The 26,352-nt window shown below is 44.4% G+C and overlaps 1 protein-coding gene across 1 annotated transcript; it reads left to right on the top strand.

The window, feature by feature from the left end:
• The first annotated feature begins 1,096 nt into the window (after positions 1-1,096).
• On the top strand, positions 1,097-26,352 carry LOC131294151 (uncharacterized). The gene is made up of 15 exons (XM_058322197.1): positions 1,097-1,204; positions 2,292-2,348; positions 2,890-3,027; positions 4,997-5,116; positions 5,201-5,421; positions 5,680-5,731; positions 10,044-11,294; positions 18,704-19,183; positions 21,264-21,488; positions 23,508-23,932; positions 24,008-24,578; positions 24,658-24,822; positions 24,902-25,511; positions 25,631-25,846; positions 26,228-26,352. Exons 1-15 carry the CDS (start codon positions 1,097-1,099, stop codon positions 26,350-26,352), a joined length of 4,764 nt encoding a protein of 1,587 aa, XP_058178180.1.

Consider the following 26,352-nt stretch of genomic DNA (forward strand, 5'->3'; position numbering starts at 1 on the left):
AAACACTCTAGGCGTACGCTTGCCAGAAGGGAAAGGTCGCTCCGTCCCTCCTGGAACCAGGAAGCAAAACATAGGTCGACAAACGACAAGCATTGGCTTACGAGCTGTGGAGTCCCTGATAAATGGTGCGCGCGAGTGAGGAAATGTTGAGATAGTCTTGTTCTACCTAAGAACCTCGCCGGAACCATCGTTTAATCCGTTCGTCTTTTCGTTGATCTTGTCTTCCAAAGTTTTGTTGGCCCATTTTCATCAATCAATCTTCATCCCTGGCCGGGACTACCGATACACGAACCACATCGAAACACCAGCTGTACTGCTTCGAACGAATCAATCGTCACACGAACAGAAACTGGCCTGGTGGATTGACCAGATTAAACGCATTTATTAATGTAATGACGGCCAACCGCGTCATCCATCTTTCGAATAGCACAAGATTTCAAGTTTTAATCAGCATGACTAATGTTTTTAACTCATTCTTTTGTCCCTCTCGGTTTCAGAAACCTTCTGGCCTAGTATGGTGAGCTAAAACTCGTCATCGGCAACACTATGCATCGAACTGTTCGGAGCTGCTGGAATATCCTGTAGATGACTCAAACGAAAAGCAACATATCACACATCTCGATCGGTTGTGGCCGCGTCGAAACAGCTGATTGACAACCCGAACTAAGCGAAGTGTTTCGATGCTGTTGTGGGTTTTACCTAAAGACTTATGAAAAACCCCCTCCGTGAAGAACCTCCAAAGTGATGATCGACGGTAAACTTCCAGTTAAACTCCGTCACTAGTGCCATCGTAGCAGTGGAAGAAGTGCCATCATTCAAACCAACTTTGCGCTTTCTCGCTGGCTGCAACAACTACTGTTTCAACAGCAACTCATCAATCATTATCTACAAAAAGTTCGACGAAAAGGGCCTTCACTGTCCCAGTCGGTGATAGATTAGTATTACAACGGACAGTTCTAGTTGTGTCTAGGCAGAGTCCAAGGAAAACACGATAGTTTCCCGGTTACCAAGAAAGCTGTCATCCGATGCTTACGAGTGTCTACTAGTACTAGAGGAATCTATTCCACAGAACCAATAACATCAACAAACCGCTACAATGAATTTACGATATCAGGAAACGTTTTGTATAATATTTATACTATGCACCAGTATTACCCTCGGGGAGGACTTTGACTTCGTGCCGGAGACGAACGACGATGTGGAGGTAAGCTTATATCATCCTTCGTTGGAATGCCGACTGCATCCACATTGTCCAATGTTAACGCATTTCACTTCCATTATTGCCATTTATCAACTTCAATGTGCTCATTCTACTGCAAAGCTCTTAGCTTGTCTTGAAACGATAAAGTTTTCCCTGTGTGCCCAAATCCAGCCTGTTGGCCTCACCGTAGCCAATTTAACTGATTACCCTCCCGATCCAGGTCGGAAGTTCATTCGTAAAACGCTGCTCCGTTGGTGCGCCCGGGAAAGGCACACAAAACTTAATTATCAAAATGCCAATCAAAACCGTTGCCCGGAAGGTTGCAGCAGCAGCTTTTCCGACTTCTTCGGGACGTCTGTCCGACGAATCCGGAAGCTTATCAAAACTTCCAAAACACGAGCGATGAAACACAAACGTAAATCCCGATGCTCCGACGGGCCCGGCGTTCTTACGGCTTACGAGCCGGCCGAATATCTTTTTACATTCCATTGCGCGCTTCGGCTCACGGAAACACAAACATAGACCACGAAAACAATTTGTAAATCAATTAAACGCGTTTGACTTGGTCCGCGCTGGAATTCATCGAAGCGGAACGGACCATTCCTGAGCCGCTGACCCGAGTGTTTGTGTGTAGGCGGAAACCCCGGGCACCCGAAACACGTGACCTACGCGGGGTGCTGGAACGCGGAATGGTTCTCTTTGCTGACAGATGAAGGGAATCTCGATTTGCATAGCGATTCTGTGTGAGGCAGATGAAATTTTTGGCAACCCGCTAGATGTTGGTATTTTAGGAAAGCTTTTGCATTTCGATTGTGATTCCTTCAGGGGTTTTTTTTTTGAACGAATGCTAAGCTGGTTCATGTCGTGATACCCATGTTTTGTCATGATGTGTTCACAGGGTTTTCGTTGATGAAAGTCACAAATCGGGTCAAATTTTTGTTCGCCTCAGAGAAACTTTTATTATGTAATAGTAATAAAATCAGAAACATGAGCCTTTGGGTCGGAATTTATTATTGATCTTACAAAACTTTATATTTGTGTGTTTGTTTTTCTTCTCTTTCTCCTTTCCCTCATCATTTCTCGATAGCAGCCGATAGCAGCGGAGCCGACGAAACTAGATAGCCAAACGAAACTAATTTACCCAAAGGTAAGCTTGTAAAATTATTCGCATAACTTGCTTTTATCACTCCCATCTCCAATTAACTATCCCTTCCCTTCGAGTCCTTTAATGTTACTTTTCATTGCTTCGAGATCGAATGCTCCTTTTAATTTGTTTTAGATATATCATGTTTGATGAATCACATGTTTTCGTTCATTTGTTAAACCATTTCAACCCTACCGTCACCATGCTCTAACGTTAATCAATCCCCACGGACACGTAGCGCCATCATTCAAACTAAAAGAACCCATTTCCACGATGGTGGCTGGTGGCGTCAAAAAGGGATGTAACTAAATCTCCCAGCTCACCTACAAACGGCCAACGCCATAAGATTGATCGATGGTCTCGCAGCGGTTCTAAATGTTTTTGGAAACACATTCACACGCACTCTCTTACGCATGCCACCCTACAAAATCCCTCTCCGGTTTTCATCCCTCAACGTTACCCGGGGAGGGTTCATCATCAATTAACTTGATGTTGCCTAACTTCTGAATTCTCACCTCTTTCGTTCATCGTTTCACCTTGCCAGGCCACCGGACGATGTCTGCCGACGGAGAGCACGATCACGCTGTCGCTGGGTTTGAAGTCCAAGAACTGGAAGCACGTCCAAGCGAGCCTCAAGCAGCGCACAATCACTAAGCTGGCCGAATATTTTCTAGTGCCCGAGGTAAGCTGATGGATTTATCAAATTTCAACCGTCCCAAGGCGGGCGAAAGTGTTTCCAAGTTCGGGGAAAAGATATCGTGTGAACAGTTTCCGGACCAGGATTATTAGATGGCCGTTTTAAGATGGAATTAATTTGAAGTCATTGCTACAAATCTCAATCTCAACAGGCTTCATAGGTCACTACTTTTCACTTCATTGTATACGCGCAGTGTAATGTTATCGATAACGCCACAACGAAAAAAAAATCCCATGTGTATTCAGTAAGATTCCTAATCCGATTAAGGGCACTTTGACCAGAGAGAACCGGTCGATTTCCATCCCGGCTCGTAGGCTTATGCACGAGATAGACTTTTAAAGCCCATTCCTCTAAGCCTCAACCAGCTGAAAATGGTTGACTCGTTCGTTTAGAGGAAAAATCTTATCAATCTATCAACCATCCTCGATACCATTGAATTGCCCATTACGGTCAAATGGCGTCATTACTTTTGCCGTATGTTCCGTAACGGAAAGCTTCACCCCAACCGTAATGGCCGATGGGCACTCAATGTAGCCCATTAGAGGCCGATAGAAGAAGCGGGGGGCCCTGCTTGGGACTGCTTCCCGGTGGAACGTAAATTACAAATTGGTGCATTCGGTGCACACATCGGTCCGAGTCGTCCGATCCATGTTGGTGAAGTTAAGAGGCTTTGTGTTGCTTTACATTTCCTACGGCTGGCAGGCCAGTACATCTCTCCGTTTCGTTTGGGATCCTGTAATTCCATCTAGGTGACACGTTAAGCACCACCTTCCCACTGCCCTTTGATGGTTGGATATTAATTAATTTGGACATTTTGCACCATTTTCATAATACCTCACAACGAGAGGGTTCACTGAGCGCCATTTTTCAAAGGAATTAGGGTCTCAAGAATCTTATTCATATTTAATGCGATGGGAAGCAGTTGAAAAGTATGGTATATGCCAATAGAATGTTGTCTGTACACTGAGTATTTTGTGGATTAATTTTTGTTGAGTTATGATTCAGGGAAAAGAAATGAACAGTTATTAAAAAAGTTCTACTTTAACTACATAAGTACACATTTTATCGAAAACTTAGTTTCAATTTATATTTGAGAAACTAAGTCTACCATAGCAGATATGTTAATATAAAAAAAAGTAAACAGGATAGATCTAGTAAAGAAAACATCGTCATGTCTAGATATTTCATTTATCTGAATGTATAACTAAACTAACGAACTGTGCCGGATAATTACAGGCAATCATGTGCACTGCGATACCATATCTTCTTCCCTTCGGAACCAAAGTGACAGTCATAAAACTACTGCTGCCTTGCAAGAACTTTCTTTGTTCTCCGCCTCATCCAAACCCGATGCGAAACGATGGGTGCTTCTTTTCCGCTCGAACGATTAAACATTCTGGGACCCATCTTATTGGCATCCCCGGAATCGATGTCGTGTTCTTCGATGTTTGACTTGCGCTCAGCAGAACGTTGCGCACGCTTTGCCCATTGGATTCTTTCCATGCTGGCTGGTTGGAAGTAATAAAGCTGCATGTAAAGCAGACCAACCCAGGGCTGGACTGCTCCAATGGGAGGAGGAGAGTAGAATGGAATGTGATACTAGTAGATTTTACCATCTTCTATCCATTCCTGCCCGTTTCTTTTCGTCCCACCCGATGGGCACACCCTTTCTTTGTACGCATTCAATATGAGCTGAAGTTATTGACGTAATTGTCATAGGTTGCATCCCTTCGGTGGCTTTTGTTTGAACAGCAAAGACCCGCGTCGAGAAACGATGGCATCGCCTCTCCCCTTTTCATCAATCGATGCGCTCCATTCTTTCCAACCAGCCAATGAGGTCGTTAAACAAGACATTATGCTTTTGCATCGTTTGTTCAGCAGCAGCGTCGTAAGGGGACTGTATCATCCTCACGGTACGATTCCATTAATGCATTTTCTTTCCATCTCCGGGCAGGAATCTTTCATTGTTCAGAACGCCAAGAGCGCCGAGCTGCAGCGAATGGTGGAAAAGGCTCTCCACCATGGGAAGAAACCGGCACAGTCGGGAAAATCGTTGGGATGGATTGGATTTCCGGTAAGCTACCTTCGGTTCCGCTTTCTACCGGAAGGAATGCCCATTAACGTTGCCATTAAACGACCGTTTTCAACCGTCCGCTAGGTCGGCTGTGGAGAAAAGATGTCCACCAGTGCCAAGGATACGGTCCGAAATCTTAACACACAGCTAGCGGACATTCGGGACCTCACCGGGATGGACTTTGGCTGGTGGGTCATCTGGAAGGATCAACCGAAGCAGGACGCCAGGATTAAGAGGGAGGTAGAGGAAGAGGATGACTACAACTACGATTATGATGATGAGGAACCGGCCGGTGATGACGAAGGGTAAGTAAAGGGTCTAGTTTTTTAGTGTTATTCTTTTTATGCAAATTAAAAAAAACTACTGATACAAACGAGATGAATAAGTAAGTCCATGAATCCTGGTTTAAAATGTCGTGAGTTCGAAATTAATGTAGTTAAAATTAATTTATTAAACATACATGGCTTGCTTCTGTTACGCTATATTTTCAATTACCTCGTTTAAGGCTTGCTTCACGCCTCGATGAAGAATGATTTAATAAACCATCGTTATTTTCCTTTCAGCGAAACAACGGAAGTTCCACACGCTCACCGACATCACCACGGTTCCAGCGAGGTAAGTTTGCACGATTCTTTTCTACCCACTCGACCGTTTAACCGTAGCTGTAATGTTGCACTAATGACGATGAAACACCCCGATTCCGATCGACGCACGCCGGTTCGATACTCTGATGCCCGTCCACTGAAATGTTCCTTCCCCCTTTTTACCACTTGCGATTCTAACACAAACCACTAAGCGGACATAGCTTCTGGCGAGAGTGCGCCCGAGGTCCTAGAACATTGTCGTGCCGCGTCGAAAAGAAAGGGAGGGCAGAAAATTAATCCAACTTTGGTCTCCTGCTGGTAATTGATCGAAATTCACCCCTTGCCCAACAGTAAATGCCCAACGCTCCCAACGTCAGTCATACTTTTTACCTCCATTCTTGTGCTCCATCGGGGAACAGCGAGGTTCACATCCAAAGCTTCATAACCACATCGCACTCACATTCTACTTTGAGGAAAAATAATATCCGTACATCACTTTCAATTACAACCTTCTCCGGGAAAAGTTTGCCCTTCGTGTTAGTTTCCTCCGTTTGGCTCGTAGGCGAAGAAAAACAATCCCCATTAGAAACCTGTCGAATTCACGGTTGATGTTCATTCATTACGCTTCTAACTCAGTCCATTTGCAACATCCTGCCTTTACGTGCACAAAATATTTTAGCCTCCACATCAACCAACCCGATGCTTAAATACACCCACCGACACCCTTCGATACCCCACACAGTTAAGGCTGCTTGCTTCCCAACCTTGGAACACAGGATGCACTGTTAAGCGTTACACCTTCCACAAAATCATTCCCTCGATTAGCGAATAGTTGCAGTTCGATTTTATCTTCCCTGACGATATCATTCATATTGTTCCCTAGCATACAGTTTGAAATTATTCTACAGTGTTAACAATTAACATCAGTATTATTACTTTATTTAACCGTTCGGCTTCGGAGTTCCAATTTAATGAGTTTCAAAAACAATAATATGATTAAATTCGTTTCCTGTTGTCCCGATGCGTGACTTAGTTTGTTCGTTCGACTACCCAAACATTACTCCCGTTACTAATAGTGCATATAGTGTTGCGTAGTTATATACCAAACTAACTCATACACATATACTAAACCTCCTGGAAACTGTTATTGACCATGCCAAATACTCTACATAGCTACATACTCAGCATCCAGTACATAAACTTCGCAACCGATGTTTGCAGCTAGAGAATTTCTAGAGCACCTCAAAGTTATTGTTGTGACTTTACTTAGCTTCGTTTCCGTGTTGGTTTCCATTTTCGTTGGAAAACTATTTTGCGTTTTTGCTTTCACAGTTTACACGTTTTATGTTTTGGTTTCGGTTTTTGATGCGGTTTGTTCGTGTTATGCTATTATTACTATTTTTCAAGGATTTCTTAGTGTAGCTATCGGCGTGTTTTCGTTTTATCTCTCGAATTTTCTCTGGTATGATTTTCGTGGAAATTAAAATTATTTATCCATTTCACAATTTCATACCATAAGCATTCCACAGGGATGGAAAAGAATAATAGTTCCAGTTATTTTCCATCGCATTCTCATGCAGAAATTCTTTATTACGTGTGAAAAATTAAAATCGACGAGTAAAGCGAGCACACTCGAACGATTGTTAATGAGTTGCATTACTTTAGCATTTGTTCACTTTGTTTTACGTTTACGTCTTTTAGAGTTGTTGGTTTCTTTTGATTTGAGTTTTTATTTGTGTGGTTCTTAGATATATTTCCCAATCCAAACTCCTACCTGTACAACAGTTATACAGCCAGTTTATGCTCATTCTACATCATTTCAAACACGGATCAATCCACATGTCAATTTACTTTTTTGACATGGTACAGTTATTGTCTAAATGTTGAACTTCCTAAGGCTCAAAACCGGAGAGGCATTTCATCAATGTAAGTGCCCCATTGCCCAATACTTCCACGAAATGGCAAGATTTCGTCCACGAATTCGTCCAAGTTTGTGTTTATTTATTTTTCCTACAATATAAACATCCTGGTGTTTCATTTTTCCCAAGTTTTGTTTTGGTTCTTTTGAAACCTTTTCACAATTGGAAATATCACCATCATTAATCAGAAGGCGGATCGCGAAGACAATGTGCCCTTCATAATATATCGACTTGAAGGGCACCGTACCGTCCCGTTCCGGAGTCCAGGTGAACCATATTTCACCGTCTATTGTTATTATGCTAAGCCATAATGGAGAGCTTTTGTTCGAGGACTGAATGACTTCTTCCAGCGTTGGTTGGTTTGTTTTTTTTCTACGCCGCTTAAAAGGGCATGTAAAAAATGTTAAATGTCTACCGTTAATGGTCCGATAAATTGTGCTACAGTCAACCATCGTAAAAAGCACTTTCTTTTTTTTTTTTGCTATGATAAAGGTTACACCTTTTACAATGTGCATTCATTTGCCTGTAAGCTCTACCAGGAGATGAAATATCAAATGTTATTAAATTTAGGTCATTGTGTGATTTTTCGTAGTATTCAAACTGTGATACGTTTCTGTTGCGTATCTAAAACTCGCGAGTTTCCCTTTCTCCATCTGTTTATTACCTACCTTGATATTTATTAGATTTTTAAACGAACTCGTGAACTTGTGGATGGAAAATACGGATTCAAATACTACTAAACGGCTTGCAGCTGTAGTTGGTATATTTCCTTTCATATCCGGTCCAAATTTAAGCATTGCGTGAACACCGCCCATAACGTTCGTACGCTTGACGGAAAAACGCTATCAACGCCCTGGTGGAAATGGAAGGTCAATCGATACTTTGTGCGCGAAACAGAACCGCGAAAGCTCCGTACATGGCACGTACTCGCGTATAGTCAAAACTATTTAGCGTCGCCTGTCGCCGAGCTGGTCGGAATGATTGTGTTTGCAAAATAGGCGTTCACGCAATTGGATGCTATAAACCGGTGTGCGGGCGCGGAAATGACTCCTCTTCCGACTTACTTAATCGAAGGTAAAGGTTACATAACGCGTGCCGGAAGGCACCCGTGTCGCGAAAGGCACGGGGGAAGGAGAAAACATTAATTCGATCGCTCCCACGTGTGTCATGGAGGCGCCTAGTGTTTTTCATTTCAACCTCATGACCCATTACTTTCGCTGATGGGAAACGTTATCCTCGCACGTACTGCGCGTAAAGGACCCCAGGCAAAACATTTACATTCACATTCAAGCAGTCCTCCGAAGATAGGATGTAGTGTGTTTCTTATTTTGTCGGAAACAAAAGCTTAAAAGATACGCCATTACCATTGGTCCTGTTGCACTCACAAACCTAAACCGCGACTGTTGCTCGTCCTTTCCATTCCTTCCGCATAGTGTGTTCTTTTGCGTACGAGTAAAATTATGATTTTATTATTTCTTTGAATCCCATTCAACTCCTCCTAAAGCGCGTGCACCTCCTAGCCATTCACTAGCGATTTGAATTCATTTCCATACGAACTAGCTCCACTTCACATTTATCTCACTCTACGAATCGCACAGCACCAGCAGTGTTGCCTCTCGAAATCCCACCCTAGAGGGAGGTTGGGGTTTTGATAAAATTCTCTTTTTGTGTGAGATCTCCACCAACAAAAATATGATGTGCGTTTACAATTGCATTCACTATCATTCCTGTTTCGCCACAATCGTATGTGGAAAAATAAGCAATAAGAAGCACCCAAGCCGCAAATCTTCCTTATCACAAATGTATTTGCCATCGCCAGATAAAAAGAAGACATCGTTTCGTGTCGTTCCATCGTCGCTTTGGCCCGCGTTGCACCTTCACGCGCAAAAGTTATTAAGCGGTTCCAATCGTGTGGAGCTTTTCTTGTATGGCAGCTAACGAATGATGAAAAAAAGAACACGCGCGCTGTACGCTTGTATGTGTGTTTGTTTCTGTGCGTGATGGAATGTGTGCTTTCGTGTGTCAGTGTGTGCCCCCTTGTTTCACCGCAAAAGGATATTTAAGGATGAGGGTTTTTGGGGTCTCCGATCTTTCTTCTCTACTCGTTGTGTTTGTCTTTCTTCTGTAAATTCCAGCACAACAACAGCTTAACAGCCTTTCTATCACCAATTTTCTCTCTTCCTCTCTCTCTCTCTCTATGTCTCTATGTCTCTTTTTCTTGCTCTTCGTGTTTGATCTATATCTGTGCCGTGTTTGCGAAATGTGTTTCTCAATGGGATTCGGATGATTATTTCTGTTGCTTCCAATCGAATTGGTTGGAAAACAAAAAAAAAACGACCCATCATTTGTAAAATGAAATGTATGACACTGTGTTTTTCAACGCCCGTTGGATCACTTGTTTCGTCTCGATACTTTCAAAAGCAGTACAGCACTAAAAATGCGCACATCGTACCGACCCACGCCACTAACAAGCATACTAACAAGAAAAGCGGTCACCACACGACGGTCGGTGAGGGTGGAAAACTCGCGCCAAACGGCGCTACGGTGGTGGAGCACCGGCCCAAGTCTGCCCCTGCGACGACCACCAGCACCCAAGTGCCACCCAAGCGGAAGCATAGCCACGGACTGTATGATCAGGTAAAGGAACGGTCGGCCAAGAAGCATGCTGCCGCCGCCCACGACCCGCAGAAACAGGCGGCACGGGTCGAGGGGCACACGGAAGCACCGACCAGCGGTGGAAGCGGTTTTACACCGCCCGACCTGCGGGAGAGCGTGTCGCAGCTCGAGTCGACCATCAGCAAAACGATCGCCAACAACGAGCAGCTGAAGCAGGAGGAAGAGAAGCTGCTGGCGCGCAAGGCCAAGCACAAGCACATCGACATCGAGCGGATCGTGGAGACGGAGCTGCTGATGCCGGAACTCGAGCGCCTGCAGGACGAAGTATTCCGGGACGACTACGTGATCGAGGACGTGGTGAAGGTACCGAAGTTTTACGACTTCACCACCAGCCCGGACCGGGAGACGACGGTGGACGTAAAGGAACGCAAGGACACATCGGCACCAAAAGCCATCATCACCAGCACTACCACGAGTGTAAGACCTCCCACCAGCGTGACGGAGAAGAAGACTACAACCAACAACCCTATCGCTACCTCAACCGTGCCGCAAACGACACCGGGAAAACCGACCGTGCTGCTGACAACGGCTAACGAAGCAACGGTCACGACAATTACGAGCACACCTGTGGCCATCGGCTCAACCGCACAATCGCTCGCAACGACCACGAAGCAGCCGCCGGAACCGGAAGTCACGCCGCTGGTCGGCCCGGGTCCGGATGAGCTCATTGAGACAGCAGCTCGTACGCTTCCACCTTCGGCAACCACCACGATAGTGCCACGGAAGAAGGACACCATTATCATTACAACGACATCGATTCCGGCATCGAGCATCAATGGTGAACCGACGGCCACATCCGCTCGCAGGGACACACCCCGGGTGGTGTCCTTCGATCTGTCAACCATCGCAACGACAGCCATCGCAACGACAGCCGTCAAAACCGCCAGCCCAACGACGACCACCCGGCCGGTGGCTTTTCCTTCGCCGAGAAAACCCTCGCCCGCTTCCGCTACTAACACTCGCTCCGCTAACATTGTCGCTTCCGTTCCCTCGGTGAAGGTAAGCAAATGACCTGCCGGCCCACCGGATGTCAGGTTCCCGACCTCGGGTGGGGGAGCTCGGTTGGGAAAACTTTTATTTTTGCACCGTTTCCGGTTGTGCAGCAGTGTGCGGTTCCGGTTCGGTTTTCAGTTTCCATGATCACGTCACGTGGTGCGCTTATTAGGGCGATCTTTTATGCGGTTTTAAGTTTCTTCTTGAGTTCGATAAAACAAAATATGTTTTCTTTGATAGTTTTGGTAGGAAAAGGATACTGTGAGGATGTTCGTTCTTTTATTCCAAGACCGAGAAAAAGATCATCTGCCATCGCAGTTGTAACCACACTTCAACGTTTCGCTGGAAACTCTTTGTATAATTTATCTTCTACTCTTCAACTCGAAAAAAAACGCCTCACACCACCGCCCGTCGTTACCCGATGTGATCGAATGTCCGTGAGTTCCGGTGGTCAACTTTTGTGGTGGAAAAACTTTTCCTATCCTACGGCTACGTGATGGTACGCGCGTCCAAAGACAGCTCATCAAACATTTAAACCGACGCCGAAACCGATGGTCCAATAGGGGGCAACCGGCCACTTCCGGGTGGGCGAGAGCAAAGTTTTAACCACCACGAAAGTTATCCGTTCGGTTCGGGACGTTTTCAACAGCCAACTTGTTGGAGAGGGAAAAATAAAACGGAAGACTCTGACTCCATTCGGTCGACATCCGGAAATGGGAACGAGGATGTGGTTGAAAATGGCTATTTTCCTTTTCTAATCTAACATTTTATACTCCTCCGTTCGATCAATCGATCGAAGTTTAGCCCGGGCTTATACTCTATCCATTTTGATTTCGTTTCTAATTGGATTCTGAATCTTCAAAGGTTGCCTTTTCTCCAGCAACAAGGTCACTTCCGTTACGATTCCTAAGTTTAACGAGAAATATAACACGTTTTAACATTATTTATCTACTTTCGGGGGTACAATCTTATTCCTTATCACACGAAACAGAAAAAAAGAATACACCTACACATACTGAGAACTGCCTTCTGTTATCAGTGCTGCTAACTGCAGTAAATCACCCTGACACGATAAGATGATTTCATTGCAGTGCAGTTTTTTGGCTTTTAGAATGACTTTACTTTCGCTTTCGCTGGCGGTTCTTATCTCGAACAATTTGCCTGCCAACTTATCCTTTCTTTTTTATCCTCTTTCGGTTCGCGACAATATAACGCGTTTTGATTTATTTACATGATGCGCAACTCTGACCGTTTTGTTTTATGATCATGCGGTATTTAGTACGCTTTGCAAACATTCGCGAACTGGCAAACAGATTGTCGGTTGCAACTTTTGTTCTTTCCTTCTCCTCTTTTTTTCTGTCTTCTGCCATTGAAAGATAACAATTACCCAGTAAAGGATACGTTTTGTATGCAGCACACAACACGACTACCATTCAGCGGATAATTATGCAGCAATACCAAAATCGTTCGGATTCGCCAATCGAAAAGAGACTTATTTAGATTCCGACGAAAGCTCGTTAGAATAAAAATACCCAAAAGGGTTCGCCCATAAAAAAGGATCCCGAAAGAAGTTTCCGTGGAGAAGCTTCCAAAGCGTGATGGGCGTGTAGAATCGACGAGTGAAGCAGCAATTGGGCAGAAATTAGAGCCTTCCTCACGTACTATTGGCGTGTGTGATGAGTGTGCGTCAGTGTGCCAGTCTGTCTGTGTGTGTGTGTGTGTGTGTGTGTGTGCTGTATTTAATGTTGCTGAATTAAGCCATGTTTGTTTATTTGTAGTCCAAATTGATCTGCGTGTTTATTTGTCCGTGTGCGTGTGTCTGTCGCTTTCATAGCTTTTAGAAAATAGGCCCCATTGTTTGTGCAGCAATTTATTTATCGAAAATGATTTCTATGCTTTCCAACATCCCAGCTCCACACTGATGTTGGTGATGATAATTTCTTAGACATTAAATGCAGATCTCGTTGCGACCATGCGCCTCCACTTTACGCTTTGCAGATAATCATGTTAAATATTTTAATCTGATTAAAAAAGTACAATTTTCACCTTAAGTAATTGGGACCGTAATGGTTAAAAACATTGTTTAAATAAAGCATGGAGCACAATAAAATGAAAGGTATATTCCAACCCTTGCCTCGTGCCGCTAGCACTTGCCGGTGCTCCTCAACTCATTTGCATTTAAATTAAACGAATGCATATCTGCTTACCGTCGCGCTACTTCAGCGAGAAATAAATGGAGTGCTTGTTGCTTTTCTCCCAGATTAATACGCAACAGTTCCCTCCCGGGTTGGAAACGTGGGACCAAACTTGTTTTCCTTAGCAGCGGCACCAGCTCTGTGGCCACAGGAGAAAAAGGCACGCTGTTCGCAATTCGGAACCATTTCATCAGCAGAGAATGAATATAATTTCACAGAAATTAATACCAGAACAAACCTCATCTTCCCCATACATTTTTATTTTTTCGTTGGTTCTGTTGGGGACGTTTTTTTTTAACCCGGAAATGGGGAAACCCCCGTAATTGCAATTGCGTTAATCGAGCAAAAAAAAACCTCTTAAATTAAATTAAAATGCATCGAATGGTTGGCGCAAAAAAAAATGCAAACAAACATCTGTGTAAACAACGCCCCAGAGGACGGCGACGAGAGGTATACTTTACAGCGAGACGAAAAAAAAAAGCTGCAGTCTGCATGAAATAACTGATTGCAAATGAGTGTTGAAGGAAAAAAAAATCCCTGTATCAACAAAACTGCACCACGAGCTGGCATTGCGCTGGAAAATGCAATAACACTGCATTTTTACTGGGTTAACTTTTCATTCGTTCACTGGCCCGAACCAAAAACAAAAAATAATATTAAACCGGATGGACGAAGTGCAAACAAACAAGAAACGCCCAATTGCATCACGCCATGCATCGCTGGGCGTTGGGCGAACGTCGATAACAATTGCTTTTCAATTCGGAATTCGTCGGCGGCCGCTCGATTCGTTCGATGCCACGCAAAACGGTACGAGAAACGCGGAATTGTGCAATTGTTGCACCGAAGAGGAGTTGCCCCGTTGGCGCTAAAGGCAATTGCAGCATTATTGTGCCATTGATTGACCCGCTTCCCTTCCCCATTGACTGGACGGGCACCGTCTCGGCACCAGTTTGATTTATGTGTATTTATCCAAGCCCGGCCCGACCGAGAACCGAAATTGTGTTACCTTTTCCGCCCGGCGAGTTCGCGAGGCCGCGATGGCCATTGAACAACAGAAGTTTGTGACCATCTCCGCCAGGCAGACTGTTGAAAGAGCAGGAATAAAGCGTAACATTGAAGTGACAGTGTAAGGCTCGAATGAACCTCATTTATCATGCTCCATCGCCGCGTTTGGCTTGAAAAAGGGAGAGATTTGATTTATTTGTTTAACGCATCTCGAAACATGCATGCATGAAAAGGAAGGCTTTCATTGTGAAACTCAATTGCATTGTTGGCAGGATAAAAAAGAAGATAAGAATCATAAATCATTCGGAGAGTTCATTAGTAAACTTGAGCAGTTAATTCTGGTGGACAATTCACTGCACTAGAGGGATGGAATAGATAAGTAATTTTAATATTGTTTCACAATAAAAAATACGTTAACTATATCGCTACATGTGGATATAGTTTGTTTTTTGACCCCTTTAAAACATTAATTAAATCTTGATGGTGTTTGAAAAACGTCGTATTTTTTTTTCTTGGTCAACAGATACATATTATGTAGTTTTTGAAAGATTTTTTTAATATTTTATAAAAATACTAAGGTTTTTTTGTATGCCTATGGTATTAGGAGTGGTTTCTTTATATTGTTGTATGAAATTAATAAACCATTCGTTCGGATATAAACAAGAATTAAAAGGTACTCATTCAAAGATGTTCGTTTCGGCTATAAATTTTTTAACAGCTAACCAAAATCGTTCATCATACGAAAATGGATAAAAGGAAATTAAAGTTATAAATAAAAGATCTTTAAAGGTAGTCACCCGACTATTTGAATCATACCCAGACTTTATAAAATTTAAACCGGAAAAGTCTAGGACAGGTGCTGAAACTTTACCGTGACATAATCTTCTCTGCCATGGGATGGAAAAGTTGACCTAGCACGCCATGACTTTTCACAAACAAAAAACACCGATGTGAAAGCTTTCAAAAAGACGTCACCTTGAAGCGCTTTATCCAGTTGGTCAGCTTAAATGGAGGCGCCTGGTGGCGGTGACTCTCGCAGGCGGCTTCACGTCAATCAAAGCGCCCACACCGCCATGCCTCTCGTTCGACCAATGAATATTAATTGGGCTGTCCGGATCTATGGCCTCCTGGGACCCATCCATTTGGGAGCACGCATATGGCCACGGCTGAGCCGCTAGCTAATTTTTGCGCCCATCCATCGTCGCTCGTTTTCGCTTCCGGTTTCCCCCGACCGAGACAACTCGGACGGTCACATCTGTCCGCAACGAAAGAAAGTAAAAAAAAAACGAATGACACACGAAGGACACCGTGGTCCATTTCGAAGCTCCCAAGTGGTGACGCGTTCATCCGGGATTTACGAGTTCGTTCGGCTGAAGGGAACGATTCGGCGAGATAAATTGGTTCAAGTACTGTTGTCCGTAAAACTTCACTTCATCACCTCTGTTTGCTCGAGTGTTCTTGTATGTATGTGTCGATTTCCGTCGCCTTTTGTTTTACTCTTTATCAAAAAGTTTGCTTTCCTCAATGTATGCTCTTATAGCGACTTTTTGATTCGTCTTCCTTTTATGTCCTTTTTTTCTATCTCACAACCATAACGTTCCCCCTGTTCGCACTTACCTACTCCATTATATCTCTCGTGCTAGCTTGTTTGCTTCCCATGACGTCCTGTTGTGTTGACAGCTTTCTTGCGCTATTTACTTGCGCGCGGTGTGAGAGTTTTCTTTTCCGCTCCACCCGCGAAAGTGGGCCACCCCTCGGTTGCCCGTTCGTTGGCGTACGAAGCACTGGCTCTCAAAAACACTCAAACATTTAATCATTCTCGAGTGTACGTCTCCCGTGCCATCCATCGGGGAGGACAATTTTTTAATACCAACGACAAGGTCACCCCTGGCAAACGGCGGTACGAAACCAAAGTGCCACACGAACCCCAAGCCACCCGTTGCGCTTTCCGCGGAATCGCTGGGAAGACATGTTAACGCTTCCGTTTCGCAACCAAACCGCTTGATTAACGGTAAACCAGGTCCTGGCGGGCGTGTTTCAGAGGCAACCAGAGCCATTATTTGAATTTGCTGCTTCTCTAATCACGCTGGAGAAAAATTACCCCCCGAGCAATGGCTCGGGGAAGGTAACGACACGACAAGGTCGCCGTGTGCCGTTTTGTGCGCCCGCAAACACGGGCAAACACTTGGGTGGTAATGAATGTACGACCCTCTTGGGCCGCGCTCGCCCGGTTCGAGGAAGCTCGTAGTAACAGGACACGACACATTGTTCCTTCCGGGAGCCTTCTTCTAACGCCTCCCGTGGCCTCCAGCAGCAGTCATTTTCCATCATTTTGCTCCCGTAATTGCTCCCTCTCGCAAATGACGGTCGTGCGGAATGTGCTGGGTAGTAAACACTTCATCAGGATTTAATGTGACACTTCTGGTAGGACATGGCGAAAGATTTCTGTCACATGTGTTCTCGTTGTGTTTTCTTCGTGCGCACATACATGTGTGGCTGTTTGGTGTTAAACAACGGCACTTGCTCGCATGTGGCAGCTCATTTGTAAGCGCATTTTCTTTTTTGTTGCTGCATGGTTTTTTCTTCCCCTTGCTGATCATATGGACGCGACCAGATTACGGGAAAACTACTCCACTTAATAATAATGCAAAGCTCGTTTGTTGTTATGCTCCGGTATGGGGGAAAACCATTGGGCAGCGGAGATAACAAACAAACAAACCAAAAACCTGTTCCACAAACGGATTAAAACTATCCTTTGCAAGATCAGCTCCTTCAAAGCTTCCACTTCTTCTGCAACCTCTCCTGCTCTACTTGGTTTGTCCGCTGGATGTTTGTTTCTATATTTCTGGCTGCTTTTTCCGTACAATATACATATCAACACCATCCGCTCAACGCACTTGCTATCGCGCCCCCCCAAAACCTTTTGCTCACTGCTGTTGCTGATGCTGAATCGTTTTTCCATTCCATACCCTTTTTGTTTCCTTGTTTTCACCTTCCTCCGTGCACCGGTTTGTTTTTGCGCCCATTTACTTGACCCTCCGATTTTTTTTTCGCAACCCCAGCCCCACAACGAAAGATCGCTTTTCCCGGCACATTTTGCTTATGGACAGCTTGGTTAGTTTTTTTTTTTTTGTGTGTTTTCCATTTGGTTTTGATGTTTTTTTTAAAGTTGTTTCTCCTTCCTATACGCTTGTGATGTTGGTTACAGTGATTTCATTTATTTTTGTTTTTTTTACCCTACCCGACCACTCGGAAACAATCTTCAGCATAAGCTGGAAGCTTGTTTGTTTTTTTTCTTTATTTACGTTGCATTTCTATGTATATTGGCTTCCAGTTGGTTGTTTGCTATTATGCCTTTTTTTGCGTTTTATGCTTTTATTATTTCCCAATTTCTTACGACGCTTGTTGCATAGATTTTCGCCAGCATTCCATGTAGTTTTTATTTGGCATTCTGTATGCTTTTTTTACCATAGTCGTAGAATAACAGAGAAAGATAATATTTATAACATACTTGCAAAACAACTCGATATGGAAGTCGTTCCCTTTTAGCCTCCCAAAGCTTCCGGAATGTTAACCACATTCTTTCCCTGGAATGAGGGTTAATTTGCAAAACAATGTTGTGATGAAAACGATCCGAGGAATTAGCCTTTACACTGGCTATTGGAAAACACAAGTTGTGAAAAATGTTTAGATCCATTTCCATTAGATCCATAAAACAACTCCTATGCCAAAGCTGTTATTCTATGATTTAGCGGTTTTACTATTGCATGTTGTTGTACGAAAAACGTTATGCTTTGGTATGCCTGTAATGACGCACACTTTATCAAGTTATGCATTCCGATTGAAACGCATATAGATTGTACATCTCTGCTAATCGCATATTTGGCAAGAAACTTAAATAAAATCAAATCCAACGCATAATGTGGGATTTCGATGTCTGCTCAACGGCTCGAAATAACGAGCCCAATATTTCTCGAACAATAGTATAAGCGATTAAATATCCTATATCCATTGGACTCTGGTAGTCGAAACATACGACCATCTGTACAACTTGACAGCAAATCATTCTTACCAGTAACCGCCATTACTTTTATCCATTCACAAACTACCTCTACTCTGTTGCGTGATCCACACACCTCACATTCGGATGCCGCGGCCATAATTCGCCAAAATGCGTGCGTTGTTGAACCGCTTTCGTTTGAAACGAATCGATAGAACGATGAAGCCGCTACGGAGAGCACCTCGAGCGATCTAAGAAATGATTGGTTTGAAAGGGACGTCAAGAAGCCAACAACGACGATATCGACGGTGCCGCCGTACGAATCCTCACCGACACCATTGCCATCGACCCCAAGCACCACCACATATCAAGCTCAATGGAGCTCGGGAAATCAATTGGACGATGATGTCGATTCGAAACTAACGCCACCGGTCAATTCCGAGCCTCCATCGAGTAGCACTAGTTCGGCCAGTAGTAGTAGTGCCACTAACCCTCCCTGGACCGGTGGGCGAGCGATCACCACGGCCAGCAGCGTGCCACTGACGACGGCCCGGCCTAAGGAGCTGCAGCATGCTGCACAGCGTCCCTTCGGGCTGCTCGACGGAGAAGATATCGCCGAGAGCGAAGAGCAGTTCCTGAACCAGGAGGACGAGGACGAGCTCGACGAGGACGAGGAAGACTACTTCTCGCAAGGGGTCCGTATCACGGTTCTGCCACCCAATCTATCGCCTCCCATTACTTCCCGAGCCCGCGTCGTCAATGCTGAATCCGCTGCAACCACCACCACCACCACCACACTAACCTCGGGCTTTTCCGACCCGATATCGACGGTTGCTCCAACCGGTCCCGGAATGGCTTTCCCCGCTACGCCAGCAACATTCGCTCCGTCGACTGACAGCCCCGCAACAATGGCGCCGATGACAGCATCCCCTAACCAAACAAACACATTCACCACAACACCGTCTTCCAGTGCCTACAACATTCCTCCTACAGTAACAGCTACTACCACCATCACACCGACAAGAACTACTACTTCTAGTACTACTACTACTACTGCTACTACTGCTACTACTACTTCTGCTAGCTTCACCACCTCTTCCGCAACTACAGTGTCCGCCGGCATCCCCAGTACCACCCTGGCACCACCAGAACCCGATACCGTTGCTACTAGTACTACCCTAGAGCTCCAGGTAGCCTAACCATAAACAATGCTCCAAAACAAAACCAAAAATCACTTTTACAGTAATATACTAGCCTGCCTGTGTCTGCCTGCCAAGAACTTTTTTCCGCAAATGTCGCTCACGACAGCAACCACACCAAATCGAACAAAAAAAATCCAAAAAAAGGCATCACGCTTTTACGTTTCGTTTTTAGTATGCCTCACCTTCTTTTTTCTATCTCAATTTTTATAAAGTTATCGACGTGTAAGCAGCAAACCAATTAGTATTATTAGTATGCACGAATTGTTTTATGCCATTTTGTGCGCCAACAAACAGCCGTACGAGCGGGGCAAAGTTGTGCAAACATGCAAACCAAACGCAAAGTTCAAAAACAAAACACAATCCACAGACACTCTTTTACGCGTCGGTGACGCGATTAGGGGCTAGAGAAGGCCCACAGAACAAGCTGCGCCCAGAAGTGCACCGCACGGACGAACCGGGGCATGGACACAGTTACCATTAAGCGGAGTGTACTTTTTATACTATCGTTGTGTTTTTTTTTGTTTTGTCTATAAATACGCATATTAGTCGCGCTTTAGTTTGGACGAAGTTTGTCGTTGTCTCTTGCACTTTATTTTGTTTATTTTTATTGGCCACCAAAAGCTGCCCACCGGAAGCGGCGGCAGGCGGTCAGACGGCGGCGGGTTTTGCAACCGGAAAGACGCCGACAGCAGCGAGTTTGCAAAATGCAGTCGAAAGTAAAAGAAACACAAACTCAACACAACCACCAAACACACCGCACACCGTTACCCGCACCAGTGTGATAGCGATATGTTTTGTAACTTTGTCTATTTGCTGGAATAATTGCACTGCAGCAAAGTTGGAAGTCTGTTGTTTATCTACTTGATCTTTAATTTGTTTTTCGTTTCGTCAATCACTCCAAAACCAATGGAGCCAAGTTTGTTCTGTTTCTGTTGCGAAAGAATTATTTTTGCATCGCACACCATATACGGGTATAAATAATTACGAAACAACGTATATTTTGGTTAGTTCAACGGTTTCTCAAAACAAAAAACGATGCAGAGTGTTTGTAATATTTGTAACAAACGAATGTACATTGTTTTGTTTATATTGCTTAACGTTCAACGACAGCATTTTTTTAGTATTTCATTATGTTCGTGAGATTTTGTCATACTCGTGGGTTTTGCAATTTATTTTTTTCTGTATATTAACATCGTCAGTTTCCGTGTACATATTGGGTGTAAAGATTTGGTTACCCGTTGATTTGTATAAAACACACACAATAACAAACACCATGGGATAAGATTTTTTTTGTTCATACCATTACTTTCACTTTCATTCAACCTTGCACAGCGCTTTTTTCAAATACGCTTTTTCACACTAGAATAAGATGAAAAAAACAAAATCGCTTTATTTTACGTGCAAATAATAGCGTTGAAAGATGTTTTTTCCAGCTCTTTCGGATCCTTTCTTTTTTTTTATATCTCTGTTTTATTACGATCTACTCAGATTTATTTATTTTTTCTCTATTATTCTCTTCAATTCGCGTATCGTATTTTACTTTGCATTAATCGTGTACCATTATTTGACGCAGACCACCACCACAACGACCCAGCGAACCGTATCGTCCTATACGACGCCGAAGCAGGATAATGCGGTCGATGAGAAGGAAGTGGAGTACGAAAACTACGACGACGAGTACGACGACGAGGAGGAGGAGGATTCGGGACGGGACTCGGAGGTGACCACCATCGTTCCAGTGAACGAACCACGGAATGTTCCCTCAACCACCGAGCGGGTGGTTCCAGCATCGACTGAGGTAAGAAAATGGACGATGGTGTTGATCAGGTTCTTGGAAACGCATAGTTATACCATGGAGGTAAAACCATGGGTTTTCTTATTAACTGAAGTTATTAACTTTCCAAATCGTACTGTTATTAGAAACGTTGGAGAAACATAATGCTTTATCTATCCAACTTGTTAAAAACAAAGGAAAGCTAAGTTTCAATTGTCTAGAGAAGTAAGCGCCTCCATAAATTGTCAACCATTTAGGAACATACTCGTGCCCTCAATTTATGGTAAAGCATTTTTTAACAATGGGATCTTTATTTTTCTTAAGCTGGTTGTGTGAGTCAAGGTGCACCTCTTAAGCGAAAAGCATTATTTTTTCGCAGTGCTTTCAACTCAAAATAAAAATTTGTTTTATTACAATGCATTTTACAATACATATCTCAATATGAAAAATCGCAAATTAATCATTGAGTTGCGGATGTAGAATAGGTACAGTTTCAGTTTCAGTTTGTTTTATTTAAGATAATGTTTCTACATTATTTTTTAGTAAGTTCTCGGTACCAGTACCAGTAGCATGTATCCAGATATCCCCAACTCGACATTTTTAAATTATAGCGATGATCAGTGATCATATTGACAAGTTAGATTAGATGAGAAAGTTTATATAAGAAAAAAAAATGGATAAAACCTGCATGCAGAATAGGTACAACTTTGTGTTTTTCTTGTTGGAAAAGTGCCATACTGAATACATTTATAATATTACTGAATAAATTTAAATATTCACAGTAGTGCATTATGCCTCACATAAGCCGATGCATGTTGCATCCCTCTAATGAGATGTTTTATTTTTAAATGTAGTCTGCACAGCCAGATTGCAAATCCAATACGGTTCAGTCTTTGTTAAATACCATATTGTTGAGGTACTTGATGAATGTCTGCTTTTAAATGCAATATTGTATTTTAACACTTGTTATAGCTTGATGCTAGTCACGTTGTCGCGATTTTCCGAAAACACGTTTGACAGGAAATTTGAACCGTTTTATTTGAGCAACTGGCCTCGATCGACTTATCTGTCTTTCTGAGCCATCTTTTCAAAAAAATTCCTAACTATAAGGCCGGTTAAAGTGACCTATTAGCCCAAAGAACGGAATGGTTACGCAATTTTTTCTTCTGTCTGTCGTTACGGCCTCTGTTGTAATTTTGAGTCCGTGGCCGGACCTAGCCTTCCAAATGATTGTTTAACCTTTTTTCCATCAGTGCCCAAATAGTAAAAAAAAATCCAAATCAGCTGAGTTCGGTTGACAAGAAATGTTGCACAATATCAAACAAGTTCGTTCCCCGATAAAGCTGGAAATTCCAACATATAATCAAACGTAGTTGGTTTAATGTTTTGGCCACGGGCGGCTTCAATTTAAATGATAAAATAGTCAAACTTGTTCAGAATTCAAAAGAAATTGTACTCTTTATTTGAATTTCAGATGAAAATTGCTAGCATTATACGTTTTTGTATGAAAAGTCGTTAAAATTTGTCTAGTTTTTTTTAATGCAAACGTTACCTCATTTTGTTTTAAATTTTATTATTTAGGTAAAAAAGGGCCTGTGCATTTTACCCCACCGAGCCCACCGAGGCATTTTGCCACGCTTTCCCCTTGTTAACTGATGTGAGAAGGTCATTTTAACCAAACGTTTGCATTTTTGTAAACGAAGTTTCCATTTACGTTTATTTGCGTAAATTTCAATATGTTATTTAATAAATGGATCAAAGAACAATTAAGCGAGCTAATTGAGCTTAATATCAATATTGATAATTTGTTCTTCTCAGTTCAATGCAATTATTTACAGCCATTACATGTAATGGAATACCATCATTTTTTTACGCCAAACACAAAGTAGGTTGTGGTTAAAATTCAATACGACCACAGGCGTGCGGTTTGTAACATGCTGTTAATCAAATTGCGATCATGCAAAACCCATCATTGCACGGATATTACCTTTTGATGTTCGCAAAAGGATCTGTTTCATCCTTTCCTACTTTCCCTTCTTCTAGCCTGCCACTTCGCCAATCACAACGACACCGGAGGCAACAACGACTACTACCACCACCACTACCACCACCACCACGACCACAACAACCACTCCTGAGCCAACGACGACCACCTCAACCACCGAGGCTACCACGACGACAACGACCACCGAACCTCCAACAACGACGACGACCACCACTTCCACCACCACCATGGCCACAACGGAACTGGACGAGCCGACCAACATGCCACCGATCATCCGGAATCGCATCCCGAAGCAGGCTATTATTGCTGGCAAGGTGTACATCTACCAGGTCCCGCTGGAAACGTTCTTCGACAACGAAGATGGTAACAACCTGCAGCTGGAGCTGCTGGACGGAAGGGAGCAGCCGCTCAAACACAACTCCTGGATTCAGTTCAACCCAGATACTAAAGAAATCTATGGCCTGTAAGTATATCCATCCCGCACACTGGAAAGGATTTGCTTTGCAATGATGACAACTGTGTATTCTTTTAATTACAGACCCCTCGAGAAGGACGTGTCCAAGTGGCCATACAAACTGCGCGCAACAGACTCGGGCAACCTCAGCGTCACGGAAACGATTGATATTTCCGTGCAGCAGCACAAATCGCACCGCAGCGTCAACCACGAGATCAGCCTGGCCGTTCGGCTGAACAGGAAGTTCGCCAAAAACACCGACTGGCAGATCGAGACGATCCGCGGTATTGCGAACGTGCTGGGCGATGTGACGCTCGGCAACATCGTCGTGCGTGACATCCGCAACAGCATTCAGGACCCGAGCATGGCCACGTTCGTCTACACGAACGATACGCTCCCGAAGGATCGCTGCCCGGAGGAGAAACTGGACGAGCTGGTGGCGCTGCTGACCGAGCAGGCGCTCAACGATGCCCTCAAGCCGGACATTATGGTTAAATCGGTGCAGGGGCAGCAGATTGCCCAGTGTTCGAAGCCGACACTGCCGAAGGTAAAACCGACGCCCAGAATGTCGCGCAATTTTGCGCCGCAGACGCGCAACCAGGTCGACAAGGTGAACGCGACCGTTGGCCAGCTGCTGGTGTACAAGGTGCCGGCGGTAAGTTTGCCGTTTGTTCTTCAAAGCTGTGTCCTTTTGAGGCAGGTGATGTGAAGTACGTTTTGTGGACACATTTTAGGATACCTTCTACGATCCGGAGGATGGCAGTGATCTGAAGATGAAGCTGCTGACGACGGAACGTCACACGCTGGATCCACTGCACTGGCTACAGTTCGACCCCAAGAACCAGGAGTTCTACGGCGTTCCCCGACCGAACGACGTCGGTCAGAAGGAGTATCTGCTGGTGAGTGTGAAACCCGGTCGGTAGGGCTGGATTAGAATCGGTGTGACGACTGATCGTATTGATTTTCCCACCACCGTAGATGGCCGAAGATCGCGAAGGACTAACGGCGACGGATGCCCTGGTGGTGTACGTTAACCAGCCCCAGCACAAGCGCGACCTCAGTGTCCTGTTCGAGCTGACGCTGGACATCAGCCACGAGCAGTTCAGTATCGCGCAGGTGCTACGCCGTTTCATCGAACGACTGGCCCAGGTGTTCGGCGACGCAACGACGCACTACATCAAGATCAACCACATCCGGCCCATCCACCACACCGGGCAGGTGCAGGTGTCCTTCTTTAACACCTCCCTCAACCGGCAGCACCAACGCTGCCCGAACGAGGAGATCGAAGGACTGCGCAACATCCTGCTCCACCAGGACAGCACGATTCGGGCGAAGGTGCGCGACGTCCTCGGTCAGGAGTTTAGCCTGCAGAACGTCAGCCTCGTGCCGATGGACAACTGCCAGGGACTGGACACACCGCATCACGCGACCAGCGAACCCGAGAAAACCCTCCCACCGCCGATCTCCAAGGACGACTATCTGCTCACCTTCGTCTTACCGACGGTCATCATTCTCATCATGCTGCTGTTCGCGTTCATTATCGCCTGCGTGCTCTACAAGCGGCGACTGACCGGCAAAATGGAACTCGGTAAGCTCACCCCCGTTCACTCTTTTCTCGCCTCCCCCCTTATCCGCCCCACCCCATGCGCACTAACTAACCCACGCACCCGTCCCGCCCAAGAACTAATATTTGATGAGTAATGGCAGAATATATCAATTTCAAACCAATCGCCACCTCCTCCTCTTCGTCCCACCCACAAGGTACCGACGAAGAGCGTAAGTCGTTCCGGTCGAAGGGCATCCCGGTGATCTTCCAGGACGAGCTGGACGAGAAGCCGGAGATCGGCAACAAGTCGCCGGTGATACTGAAGGACGAAAAGCCGCCACTGCTGCCACCGTCCTACAGCAGTACCAACAACGATGGTGAGTAGACCGGGCAAAAGGGATTTTTATACCAAAATAGAAGAGAAATCAAACATAAATAAGAGATACATTAAGGAACTGTAATTTAAGATAGATGTGTTATGTTAAGTTAGGTTAAAATTAGCCTACAACATTGTACTTTTTAATAGCTTTAGAGAGTTTTAAAAGCGATTTAGAAAGCGAGTAGAAAATCCTCAAAGGAAAATTAAATAAAAAACATTTGTGGGCCTTAAAAAAATGTACAGCAAGAAGCATATTAAAAACGGTTTTATTATTTCCTTCTTTACTACATATCCCAAAACGAATATGAAAATTTACATCAATTCCGGGGAGGGGGCTTTTTAAAAAATGTTTAATTTAACACTCTCATTCCACCGGCAGGTGAAAACGATGACCTCGACGAGTACGTACCGCCGCCGGCCGTGGTGGTTGGTGGCCGCGAATCGCGCGGAAAATCGCCCGTCACCCCGTCCTACCGACGACCACCGCCGTACGTGTCCCCATAG

Source organism: Anopheles ziemanni, chromosome 2 (assembly GCF_943734765.1).
Source record: "Anopheles ziemanni chromosome 2, idAnoZiCoDA_A2_x.2, whole genome shotgun sequence".
NCBI classification, from domain to species: Eukaryota; Metazoa; Arthropoda; class Insecta; order Diptera; family Culicidae; genus Anopheles; species Anopheles ziemanni.

Excerpts from the sequence above, each read along its gene's own strand:
- LOC131294151 (XM_058322197.1), top strand. The coding sequence starts at position 1,097 with ATGAATTTACGATATCAGGAAACGTTTTGTATAATATTTATACTATGC. Across the intron at positions 1,205-2,291 it reads AGACGAACGACGATGTGGAG|CCGATAGCAGCGGAGCCGAC; the intron begins GTAAGCTTATAT and ends TCTCGATAGCAG. Across the intron at positions 21,489-23,507 it reads TGGTTCCAGCATCGACTGAG|CCTGCCACTTCGCCAATCAC; the intron begins GTAAGAAAATGG and ends CCCTTCTTCTAG.